The sequence below is a fragment of the Protomyctophum parallelum genome (genome assembly GCF_964188405.1).
Source record: "Protomyctophum parallelum genome assembly, chromosome: 14".
Classification (NCBI taxonomy): Eukaryota; Metazoa; Chordata; class Actinopteri; order Myctophiformes; family Myctophidae; genus Protomyctophum; species Protomyctophum parallelum.
This window is the reverse complement of record NC_139709.1, coordinates 10,511,502-10,524,521: the sequence shown is the minus strand read 5'-3', so window position 1 is coordinate 10,524,521 and position 13,020 is coordinate 10,511,502. Positions and strand designations below refer to the sequence as shown.

Genomic DNA, 13,020 nt, shown 5'->3' with positions numbered 1-13,020 from the left:
CTTGTGATACTCTTGTGACTTGATACTTTGCTGCTACTGTGTATTGTCTTTTGTGTATTGTCGGTCTGTTTTAAAAAGCGTTGATATACTTATGCACTTCTGCCCAAGACAAATTTCCCCTCGTGGGACAATAAAGTATATCTCATCATCTCATCATCTCATCATCTCAAGACACAGAGAGATTATTCATGATCTGGACCAGGTCTGGCACCGCCTGTCGTACCAAGAAACATGTGAAGAGAGTTTATTACAAATGCCTGACAGTGAACCAGAGAAAGACAGGAAAGGAAAGCAGGTCCAGAGGTGGAAATCTAACTCTGGACTTCAATGTATAATATTGAATTGATAAATTACATACGCGTGTGTGTGTGTGTGTGTGTGTGTGTGTGTGTGTGTTAGGGCATTCACTTCTAGTCATTTTTACTAGTTGACTAGTTGCCTAGTTTTTTTTTACATTTAAAAACTGTGTACATGGTGACTAACTATAATCTGATCTTGAGGCCTACAAAATCGGGGGATTTACTAGTCGACTAGTCGCTTAATGCCCTAGTGTGTGTGTGTGTGTGTGTCCACGTTCTCTGTACCTTTCGGAACCGCTCCAGTGTCTCCGGGTTCCTCTCGCACAGTTCTGTGATCAGAATAACGGCACCGTGTAACACGCCTGCAAAAGAGTGTAAGGTACCGACCCATATTATATTAGCAGTGTAAAACGTGACTGATCAGAAAGGCTTCGTTGTGTAGGGAAACACTTCATAACGCTACAACACAGCTCAACACTGTATATACAGTACATGTCACATCATAACGCTACAACACAGCTCAACACTGTATATACAGTATATAAGACAGGCTAGCTAGATGGCTCGCCTGCACTGCTGGCCAATGGAGAGCGACGTCGGCCCATGGCGGCCATCTTGATTCAGGTAAAGCTCGCCCACTCATAACATTGTGTCTATGGTGCATGTACTGTTTAAATAACCAATAACATTGTGTCTATGGTGCATGTACTGTTTAAATAACCATAACATTGTGTCTATGGTGCATGTACTGTTTAAATAACCAATAACATTGTGTCTATGGTGCATGTACTGTTTAAATAACCAATAACATTGTGTCTATGGTGCATGTACTGTTTAAATAACCAATAACATTGTGTCTATGGTGCATGTACTGTTTAAATAACCAATAACATTGTGTCTATGGTGCATGTACTGTTTAAATAACCATAACATTGTGTCTATGGTGCATGTACTGTTTAAATAACCAATAACATTGTGTCTATGGTGCATGTACTGTTTAAATAACCAATAACATTGTGTCTATGGTGCATGTACTGTTTAAATAACCAATAACATTGTGTCTATGGTGCATGTACTGTTTAAATAACCATAACATTGTGTCTATGGTGCATGTACTGTTTAAATAACCAATAACATTGTGTCTATGGTGCATGTACTGTTTAGATAACCAATAACATTGTGTCTATGGTGCATGTACTGTTTAGATAACCAATAACATTGTGTCTATGGTGCATGTACTGTTTAAATAACCAATAACATTGTGTCTATGGTGCATGTACTGTTTAAATAACCAATAACATTGTGTCTATGGTGCATGTACTGTTTAAATAACCAATAACATTGTGTCTATGGTGCATGTACTGTTTAAATAACCAATAACATTGTGTCTATGGTGCATGTACTGTTTAAATAACCAATAACATTGTGTCTATGGTGCATGTACTGTTTAAATAACCGCAACATAGCTCCATTTTCAACAGTTTTGTTTGTTAGAAACGTTGAGATACTTATAATGGACATTCATATGAAATAACATTAAGCAGATAAGCATCCTGAATCATAGCCACGTTGATAACGTTTTAACCCATTCTGACCTGAGATCAGATTCATACGAGGTTTCCACTGGACACACACTGGTCTGATGAACCCATTCTGACCTGAGATCAGATTCTAAAAATGTCAGTCGTTCTTCGATTTTTCAAAAATAGCTAAAGCATAACATGATGCTAACACCAAAATGGGTTCCCGGTCAGAATGGGTTAAATAAACCAAACCGTTTGTAAATCCGTCAAGATTTGAGCGTGTTAAGAGTGTTTTAGTTAGAGCTGATCACCAGCTGTGTAGCAAGATGGCCGCTGGTGGACGCCTGGCGCCATCTAGTGTTTATATAATGTCTATGGCTCAACATACCGTGGTTCTTCTCTGAGAGCAGGGTCCGGGCAGCAGGCGTGAAGAGCTCTCCCAGTTCAGGGACTTTCCTCACGATGTGAACAGCACACAGAGCAGCCTAGAACAACAGTGATCACATAGTGACATCATCAGAATCGTGACATAATGATGATGTCACAGAAACGCCATGGGTAAAGTAGAGGTTCGGTAGCCGAACCTCTTGAAAGGGTCAATAGGGCGAAAAAATGGAGCGAAGTTTTATAGAAGTATGCAACTTTGAGAGGGAAAAACACAGGTTCCCGGAAATAGAACTAAACCAAGTTCTAAACGCCCCTTCCGATTGGGTCCGGTTCCCAGACAGTGCCGGAGGCTTCCACTATGAACAGAGTGGTGAACAGCTCTCCGTCACCAGAAACAGATTCGTACACTGGTCCACGTCAGGGGACAGCGTATGGCTGGCGGAGCAGTCTCTGGACGTCGACCTGACCAACAACGCCGTGAAGATCAGGTTCCGCCACTGCGCCGTGCTGCCCGGCGGCGTGTCCATCCAGGAGACCGCGGACAGCGTCACCGTCCTGATCACCACCGACCGGAGCGTCCACAGACTGCCGCTGCCTCACCCCAGAGAGCTCCGCGCGCCGGCGTCCATCTTCACCGACGTGGGCGTGCGCCTGTTCGACCTGCAGGGCCCACCGAACCACGCCTTTATCCCCGTCCAGGCCGGGGGCCAGACGACGGGGACGAGTCCCAGCGCCTCCGCGTTGTGGCTCGACCGCCAGGGAGCGGCCCGGTACGCCGTGGCCTCGCCGGCCGGAGGGATCCTGGTCATCACCCTGCCCCCCCGCGACGACTCGCAGGGGAGCGCGTCGTCTGTGGTGCTGAGGAGAGGCGCTGCTACGCTGATGCAAAGCCTGGCCGGCTGGATAAACGTGGCCCTCCGAGGCGGTGAGCAGCAGAGCCCCGGCGACTCGGCCCTCAGTCTGGCCGCCCGGGAGCTGGGGGACGACACCTTGGTCTTTGCCCTCTGCCAGGACAACAACCTACGCATATGGTCCCTGAGAGAGCGGACGTGTCTGCTGGAGGACGACATGTTGGTGTACATGCCCCTCTGCGAGGAGGGGGAGAAGCAGGTTTCGGGTCAGGGTCACAGGCTGCGTCTGTTCTCGTCCGCCACGGGGCTCCTCGCCGTCGTTTACCTGGCCGCCCCTCGGAGAAGACAGTTCACCGTGCTGCAGCTGGTGGTCGCAGAGGACCGTCTCCGTCTGGATCACGTCTCCACCCTCATCGCCACACAGGAGGAGTTGGTGGACTTCGCTCTGACCTCCACTGACATCTGGGGCCTGTGGGTGGACGACGCAAACGCCACCGTAGTCAAATACATCGGCTACGAACATAATGCGTATGCAGATGGGTGGAACCAGGTCTTTGTTCAGCCTCCGCCACAGGAAGAGGTCCATATTGGAGCGGACCAAGATCCCACAGAGACCTACCTGGAGGCGCTCTTCTCCCCGCTTCGCTTCACGGCTTCCGCCGTCGTTAACGCACTGCAGATCTACGGACGAGGCGGCGAGGACATGCCCCGGGAGAGCCTGAAGAGAGAGGTCGCCTTGCTGGTGGCGGATCAGATGCAGAGCAGCGTGACGGAGCACCAGTTCTCCCAGGAGGAGTACCGTCAGCTGCAGGTGGTGTTCTGGTCCCAGTTCTACACCTGCTGTCTGCAGTACCAGGAGGTGCTGGCCACGCCCCTGGCCCTCACCGTGAGCCCCCACACCGCCGCCATCCGCCTGCTCAAGAAGGGTTTTGTGTCCTTCCTCTTGCCGTGCTTTGTGGCGGACCACCTGTATCTCTCCAAAGGCTCGGAGAATAAGTGTAACATAACCGAAGATGCTGAGCTGAGCCTAGACGTGCTGCGGCTGGTGCAGTGTCTGCATCTGCTGAGCGACGCCGTGGCGGGGGACACGGCCAATGAGATGGAGAGAGCCGTCGCGGAGCGTCAACAGTCGCCCGAGACGGCTACGGAACTGGTCCTGGACAACCTGCTGGCCAACGACCACCACAACATCATAAGTGACATCCAGGGAAAACTGCAGTTCGTTCGCTTCCCAGTGCTGGCCATGTCTGTCCTACTGAGCGAGGTGGACCTAGAGACGGATACAGAGGACGTCCATGAGGAGCCCCCGGCACCAGATCGTAATGATCGGCTGTATGGCAGCACCACCGCCGTGACCGTGCTGTGTCAGGCTCTCGGTCACATGGCTACGACCAGAGCCCTGCTCCTTAGGGACCTGCTCATCCTGCAGAAACTATACCTCCGTCTGGGAGACGCCGTAATTCCGGGTGGAGGTGAACAGCTGCTGCATATCCAACAGACACTGATCCCCCGCAACTCTCAACTCCTCTCCTCCTACCTCCTCCTCAAACACTTCAGCCAGAGCCTGGCCTCCTCCGTTCCCGGGGACAAGATAAATGCCCACTGGCAGCAGCTGTCCGTCCTGGGGCTGTCAGACCCGCCGCCTGTCGACTGTCGTCAGACAGTGGTGGAGCTGTTCTATCAGACTGTGGCTAGGAGGGCCATCATATCCAAAATCTACAGCCAGCAGAAGAGCCCCACAGTGGGCAAGGCCCTGCTCCCCTGGCCCCACATGGTGTCCAACATTGTCAATGTGCTAGCACAACTCCTGTGGCCCAGTAACCGGGGCTTCCAGTTCCCAGAATGTCTGATGGCCAACGGCCAATACACTCAACTACGGGAGTATGTGAGGCTGACGGAGCCCTGGTGTCTGGTGAACGTGGGCTCCTGTCGCTTCGTGCTGGGACTGTGCTCCCTCGTCGACGGAGAGGGCAACGAGGCGCTGCAGTGCTTCCAGGAAGCATCAATGGAGGTGAAGAAGGAGAAGCTGGAGAAGGAGACATTTCTCAAGAGACTGACAGCAACCGAGGACGAGGATGCTGCCTTGCCTCCCAGGCTACGATATTACGAAAAGGTGCTGCAGTTGCTGGAGCACATGGGCCACTCGGAGCTCGTCATCCAGTTGGCCACCATAGCCAACACAGAGGCTGGTGATGACGTCCAGAGCCAGGCCGCTATCTGGACCCGTATCTTCAAACACCAGCTGGACCTGGGACACAACAGCCAGGCTTACGAAGCCCTCACGCAGAACCCTGACTCCAGCAGGCAGCTGGACTGTCTTCATCAGCTGGTGGTGGTTCTGTGCGAGCGCTCCCAGCTTCATGACCTGGTCCACTTCTCCTACGTCAACCTCCACGACAAGGTGGTCAGCATCATCGAGTCCAGGGCCAGGACGGAGGACCTCGTGTCTCACAGCTATTACGAGCTGCTGTACGCCTTCCACATCGACAGACACAACTACAGGAAAGCAGGCACGGTGATGTTTGAGTGCGGCATGCGCCTGGGCAGGGAGCTGAAGACACAGCAAGGCCTCCGGAAGCAGGTCAACTGTTATTTGGCCGGCCTCAACTGTCTGCGCCTCATCAGGCCCGAATATGCGTGGATCGCCCAGCCCACCTCTGGAGCCACGTATGAATGGCCGTCGAGCGCGTCACCAAAAACAAACCACGACGGAGAGCTCGCAGATGATTCCGCGAGGCGTCAGATAGACATCTTGGAGCTAAAAGACCTGGAGAAGGAGTACATGCTGGCACGCAGTCGCCTCACGCTGATACAGCACCACCCCTCTCATCTCGCCATTTCAGGCAGTGCTTCCGCTGTGGAAATGGTGTCTCTTTTGGTCCAGAAAGGGCTGTATAACTGTGCCCTCTCTCTCTGCCAAACGTTCAAGCTTCCCCTCACTCCCGTCTTTGAGGGACTGGCCTTTAAATGCATCAAGCTTCAGTACGGAGGAGACAAGTATCAGAATGAAACTTGGACCTGGCTGGCTGCCAACCAGCCGTCAACAGTTATCACCGCCAAAACGTCAAGTGCCACGGAGGAGGCGTGGAGGTTGCTGGAGTCCTACCTGGAGAGACACTCGTCCCCGAATGCCCAGCACCACCGCTGTGTCATCAGCAAGCTCCTCTCGCACGGCGTCTCCCTGCCCGTTTGGCTGGTCAACGCATACAAGAGAGTGGACGCAGCCGCTCTGCTGCGACTCTACCTGAACTACGACCTCCTGTCGGAGGCGGCAGAGCTGGCGCTGGAGCTGGTGGACGCTCTCCTGGGGAAGGGTCCCCAGTGCTTTGGTGGTACGGGGAAACCCCTCTCGGCCACGGCGCCGCCGGTGTGGCTGCCGTACACGGCGATAGACCAGCTCCTCCAAGCGCTGAGCAAGACACAGGCCAACGCCGGCCTCCACGACAAACTGAGGCACACACTGGACGAGTACCACAAGCTGGTGGAGAAGACGTCGAGACTGAAGACCCTAGAGGCGGAGCGTGCGCGCACCTCCGGCTCCGTCCACCAGGAGGCCAAGCAGTGGAGGACGAGGGACAAACATAACCTGTCCTGTACGGTGGCTTCTCACGAAGACGCTCACTCTACAAACATCTCAGTAACAATGAATAAAAACTAAATAAAAAAACATACAAAATTACATTTAAAATGTTCACTTTATGAGTGGAAGCTGTTGGCTTTGGTGACTGAAAGCTTAATCTTATCTAGATTCCTGAAGGAGCACTTCTCTCCTTTCAACCTTATCGTCATATAATTAGTCCGCTAATGTTCATAATAAGACGGCTTATATTTCCGTCTACACATACACAAGCCTGCCTGCCCGGCCTACAGGGCACTCGGGCCTGCCCACCACCACGGTTGTGGGTTCAAATTCACTGTGGTTCATCCGTTCTTGCAGAGTAGGCCATGTTGGAGGGAGGGACTGGGGCAATTAATAGTCACTGCAGGTAATCCTATGGGCTGGGGCAACACCTGTCATCAGGGAGGAGTAGGACGGAATCAATTGGCATAACGACTAAATCGGGGTAAAAAAATAACAAAAGTAAGAAAAGTAACCCACCAATGACATCATCGATGGGGATTCCAAGCCAATAGAAACTATACAACCTTAAAAAAATACTTCTGGAATCTTGTTTGAAATGACCAAACCTGCCTCCTACCAATGATGTCACTGGTTGGCAGTGGCCAACCAGCGATATCATTGGTAGGCAGGCGGGGAAAAAATCGCTATCGCTAGATACTCACAATCAAATGTTCGGAATCGGATTGAGAGCAACAAAACCTGATCGGGATCTTTCTAAATAAAGGCACTAGAGTGCCAGAAGATGTGTCAGATTATTTTTACTTATGGGGGTCCCTGGCATGCATTTTCAAATGGGGGTCCACGGGCTAGTAATGAGTGTCAATTTGGGGGTCCTTGACATAAAAACGTTTGGGAACTACAAAACGTCTGAATTGTACAAAATAATGCCGCCTCAGCCTGACGAGGCGCTGCTCACCTTCTTCTTGATGTAGGAGTTGGAGGAGTGGAGCAGCCGGTCGATCTCTGGAGCCAGGTCTCTGCACATCTCAGCGGAACCCATACAGGCCAGCGTGCACAGAGCCAACGACTGGACATACTGACTGCTGTGGGCCAGGTCACTGCGACAGGGAACACAGGCGGGTGCAGTACTTAGTTTAGACAGTTTTTGGTTGAGACTAGTCATTGGTTAGACCAGTCATTAGTCCTACCACTACAACCTATCTCAAACCCTCACCCTAAACCTAACCTCCCACGAGGCAGCACACCTAAACCTAACCTTAACCCATGTCTAACCAATGACTAGTCTAAACTAAGTATGCAGTATGCACCCCACACAGGCACGGCCATGACAATACAGAATGCCATGTCTTCAGAATAAGGAATTGATTGATTGATTGATTGATTGATTTAATACTTCACAGAGACGATTGTGTGCACATCTCAATGCCTATATTTATTTAGGCCAGGTGCTGGAAGTCAGACATCAAGGCAAACATCAAGGAGGAGAAAGAACATCCGCACATCCGCGGGGGTCCCCAGTTCAAGACAACAAAGAACATCCGCTCATCCGCGGGGGTCCCCAGTTCAAGGCAACAAAGAACAACCACACATCCGCGGGGGTCCCCAGTTCAAGGCAACAAAGAACAACCACACATCCGCGGGGGTCCCCAGTTCAAGGCAACAAAGAACAACCACACATCCGCAGGGGTCCCCAGTTCAAGACAACAAAGAACATCCGCTCATCCGCGGGGGTCCCCAGTTCAAGGCAACAAATTGCTTGCCTCTAAATAAAGTAAGTCTCTGAGCTCTAGAAACTGGTGGGCAGACGATCTTTCTCTTCCTTGATGATTGAATACTTTAACCATTCTGGACGGGAACCCCTTTTGGTGTTTTAAGCATTATGTTATACTTTAGCTATTGAAAAATCGTGAAAATGTGGCGGAAATCTTGGAATATATATTCTTTCAGAGCCAACGTTTTTAAAACAAATCTTTGCTTCTGAGGGGTTCCTGGAATAACATATTTTCAAATGGTGGTCGGTGGCCAAATACATATAATTTTTGGGGTCTTTGACTGCTGTTCTAAAGGATTTAGAAAAGCAGTTGTATTTGCGCGCTACTTGTGTGCAAGGCGCAAGTTGGCACCTCGACAGAGTGCATTTCTAGGTGAGATTTAGCTGATTATTTGACGTTTCCCTGACTTGCTTTAATTCTCTCATCTGGCCTCTTTCCCACACAGCCAGATTATCTCAATCCGATTGTCCTAGACCTAGAATGTCTGTCTGTCTCTGAGCCCTGTCTGCCTGTCTCCTGAACGCCCTTCATCCCGTCCTTACTTCTTGATGGAGTTGGTGATGAGCAGGCTGGCGTCTTGCTTCTCGTCCAGCAGCATCATGGCTCCCAGGTAACCCACGCGCTTCTCGCTGTAGCGAGGACTGGCTATCAGACGAACACACTCCATCTGAGACAAAAGGATAGAAGGTTTTAGTCACTGAGCAAAATGTATCTGAAGACAGATGTTGGGCCGATGAATAATGAGGCAACAAAGCTGTAACTTCCAGACAGCCGTCCGAAAGAAGAGAAAAGAACAAAGATTACTGCATCAAAAGTAATCAACAAACTATACTATAAAAACTGGTCAAACATTGGCCACATCTAGAAAGCGGAATGCGAGATGTTGTGAGCTTGTTACAATATTTGTATGTATCTGTGGAGTCAAACTAAATATTAATATTATTAGCTCAACCACTACTAGCACTACAATTCCAAGTGCTTGTCAGAATGGGAGGTCCACAGTTCAAATACGATTATGTTGTGGGGTCCCCAGTTCAAATACGATTAGGTTGAGGGGTCCCCAGTTCAAATACGATTATGTTGGGGGATCCCCAGTTCAAATACGATTATGTTGTGGGGTCCACAGATCAAATACGATTATGTTGGGGGGTCCCCAGTTCAAATACGATTATGTTGTGGGGTCCCCAGTTCAAATACGATTATGTTGGGGGGGGGGGGGGGTCCCCAGTTCATATACAATTATGTTGGGGGGTCCCTTCAAATACGATTATGTTGAGTTCCCCAGTTCAAATATGATTATGTTGGGGGGTCACAGCCATAGACTGTAAAAAATATGGACAAAGCGTTCCCCGGGTCTAACATGAACGTAAAATGAAGCCTGTCAGTCCTTGAATTGTACATCGCCATCTTTCTAGATCCGTTTGGGCCCAGCTGGCCCATTGGCTGGCCCAGACAACGAGGCGGGACTTCCCCCCTTCTTCTTAGGTGGTTTTTATTTTGACTCGAGTGGGTGGGGAATCCCGATCATAGACTGTAACGGTAGCCACACCCCTCAGAACATACGCGACTTTATGGTCATTTTTTAAATAAATGGGACCATAATTTAGAAATGAGACTTTAAACTAGTGACTGGAAGCAGAAAGTATTCATGACCATGTTTATTAAGGTAATACAGTCTAGGCGAAGTTGGGCCCAAATACATGGACTTCTATGGGGCTATGGGTTTTTTTGGGCCCAATGACAGCGCCACAACAGGCCATTATATGAACTTTCAGGAAATCCCGATTTCCTTGTGGCTTCACAAAATATCTGTCTGACTGCCCCCCTGGTCACAGCCTAAAAAGGTTGACAATGAGCCAGACAAAGTAGGAGGTGGGATAACCAGTCAGTCAGTCAGCCAGCCAGCAAGCCAACCAGCCAGTCAGTAAGCCCGCCAGTCAGTCAGCCAGCCAGCCAAGTAAATCCCCCTCACCTGACCAAAGTGAGCAGGGTAACCCAGCATGTGCACATAGAGGAGCTTGGCCAGGTTGTGAGAGCGCCCTCCGTTGTCGGCCTGCCTGAACTGCGCCCGGATGGCAGCACATTCCCTCTGGATGACACCCCGCTCCTCGCCCTGAGTCCTGGCCGAGCGGATCACCCTGATCATCTCCTGCAGACGCACTGACGGAGACATGCTGCTGCTCGACGCTCTCTCTCCCTCTCTCTGTGTGTGTGTGTGTGTGTGTGTGTGTGTGTGTGTGTGTGTGTGTGTGTGTGTGTGTGTGTGTGTGTGTGTGTGTGTGTGTGTGTGTGTGTTTGTGTGTGTGTGTGTGTGCAAGAGAGAAAAGAGAGAGACACAGAGTGAATGAGGGGTGGAAATGTTGGGAAAAAATGTTGAAAGACAACAAAATGGATATGCATATATGGCATACAGGCATAAAGCAAGTATATATTAAGATCTAGAACAGTGTGTATAGTTACAGTATGTCTAAAAAAAACTAAAAAAAGTATTGAAATGTAGGCTATTGTCTTTATACTTCCTATAGATAAGGGCTGCTAGTGTTTCTAATATATATAATACAGACAGGCATAAAGCCAGTATTAACATTCAGAACAGTGTATAGCCTACTAGTTATGTCTAAAAAACAACAACAACAAAGTGATTGAAATGTAGGCTATTGTCTTTATACTTCCTAGATAAGGGCTGCTAGTGTTTCTAATATATATAATACAGACAGGCATAAAGCCAGTATTAACATTCAGAACACTGTATACTAGTTATGTCTAAAAAAACAACAAAGTGATTGAAAGGTATCGGCTATTGTTTTATACATACTTCCTAGATAGAAGGGGCGGCTTGCGAGTGTTTTCTAATATAATAACAGCCTTACAACAGCCTGACATTTATACTAAAACAGCAAAGCAATACTATTGAACACAAATAAGTGATCGGCAAAGAAGTCAGCCAGCCATGGTGGCAGCCAGGCAGCTTAATTTCTACTGGAGGCTCATTCACACACAGCAGCCGCCGCCATGCAAAAGATATAAGACAGCTTAAACATGCTTATGAAGCAGGAACAGCTAGCAGAACAAAGTTGGCTAAAAGAAGCTATTCAACTTCATAATCAATCAATGGGGAAAACAGCAGCAGACAGAGAGAGAAATGAACCCAGGCAGCATCTATATCTATGCTGTCAAAGCAAGCTAGCCTACAGGCTACGTTATAAGCTAGCTTGACAGTTCCATTGATCGAGGGAGGAAGGAGGCAGGGGGAAAATTCCTCGGGAAGGAACTATAACTAAAAAAAAGGAACCGTATTTAATAAACGTACCTGATGTCTGCAGCCCCGATATGTTGAAGATGTTAAAATGAATTGAAAGAATCGAGCAGAGCTTCAGCCGTCGACAGACAGACTGCTGGCTGGCTGTATGAAGCCTACAGTGAAGTGGGACAGTAGTGTATTTACTGTATGGTGGTTCATACGAGGCTCGGTTGGGTTTTTTTTTTTTTTTTTTTTTTCATGCATTTTACTTCCGCAATTTGATCTGTCACTGTGCGTAGACTCCGCCCCCTTGTGGTAAACTATGCGTCAGGTGAATCAACAGGTGAATTAAATATTCATAAAGCATCTGATGTGTAACTCTGTAATGCACTAATGAATGGACGGTGCCCTGTTTGCATTAATTGGGGCCCTTCGATCTCCGACTGTACTAAATGTATCCCATACTGACATTATATACATGTTCTTCCCCCTTTTTTACTTTCTTTAACTGTATATAACTTCCCTCTTTTGTGTAGTGTATACCGGTATTTGTAAGTCTTTAAATGTTATGATGAATTGAAAATGGAGGACCCTGATATGATGTAAACAAGTCTTTAATAGTGCTTTTTCTGGTTTTTATCCTCGTGGCAGTTTTTGTTTTGACCTGTAGGCCTACCTTAGTTTGAACTGTATACTCGTTCTACAAACTGTGAATAAAGAATGAAGTCAGTCAGTCAGTCAAACCAAATGGACCCTTACGGGTGGGTACATTTAACACTCCTGGGTTTAAATTACCTTAAAAATGTTGCCATTCTGAAAATGAAAAGGCCACAGAACATCTTCACATCAATCAATTGGTTATACTGTATTTACTTGATGTCTGGATTAGTAGACTGACCACTGTGACCAGAAGGATGCTATACACCCACACTTTAAACTTGAGAGCTACTTTAAAAATGACCAGCTCATCCAGATCTACCCACAGTGGGGCGGCGGTGGCTCAGGGGTAGTAGAGTGGCCGGATGGCAATCACAAGGTTGCCAGTTCGAACCCGGGCTCCTCCAGTCAGCGTCAAAGTGTCCTTGAGCAAGACACCGATGGTGCCTTGCATGGTTTCTTCCACCATCGATGTGTGAATGGGTGAATGTAATGCACAATCTCTGTAAAGTGCCTTGGATAAAGGCGATATATAAATGCACCATTTACCATTTTACCCACCAAAAAAAAATGTATTATCCCATTGATGAAAATAGTTACATATTAGACAAACACACTTGGAATGAAAATAGAGGGGGGGGAAATGGAATTGGTAGGGCAAAACACTTGAAAACAAAGGCATTTTTTCTTATGTCAATCAAGTGAAG

The 13,020-nt window shown here is 48.5% G+C and overlaps 2 protein-coding genes across 2 annotated transcripts in view; one reads left to right on the top strand and one right to left on the bottom strand.

Moving 5' to 3' along the window:
• The window catches only part of ap1g2 (adaptor related protein complex 1 subunit gamma 2), a 53,650-nt gene extending 41,812 nt beyond the window's left edge, over positions 1-11,838 (bottom strand). The window contains exons 1-6 of the mRNA XM_083781888.1: positions 11,722-11,838; positions 10,388-10,606; positions 8,958-9,082; positions 7,599-7,740; positions 2,211-2,307; positions 585-661 (exon numbers count right to left, since the gene is read on the bottom strand). Coding sequence (XP_083638014.1) covers positions 585-661; positions 2,211-2,307; positions 7,599-7,740; positions 8,958-9,082; positions 10,388-10,588 — 642 coding nt within the window. The 5' untranslated portion in view covers positions 10,589-10,606; positions 11,722-11,838. The remainder of the gene's footprint in view (positions 1-584; positions 662-2,210; positions 2,308-7,598; positions 7,741-8,957; positions 9,083-10,387; positions 10,607-11,721) is intronic.
• On the top strand, positions 2,435-6,718 carry LOC310870495 (nuclear pore complex protein Nup160-like; the record flags this gene model as incomplete). The annotated part of the gene is made up of 1 exon (XM_083781731.1): positions 2,435-6,718. One exon carries the CDS (start codon positions 2,435-2,437, stop codon positions 6,716-6,718), a length of 4,284 nt encoding a protein of 1,427 aa, XP_083637857.1.
• Positions 11,839-13,020: the final 1,182 nt, after the last annotated feature.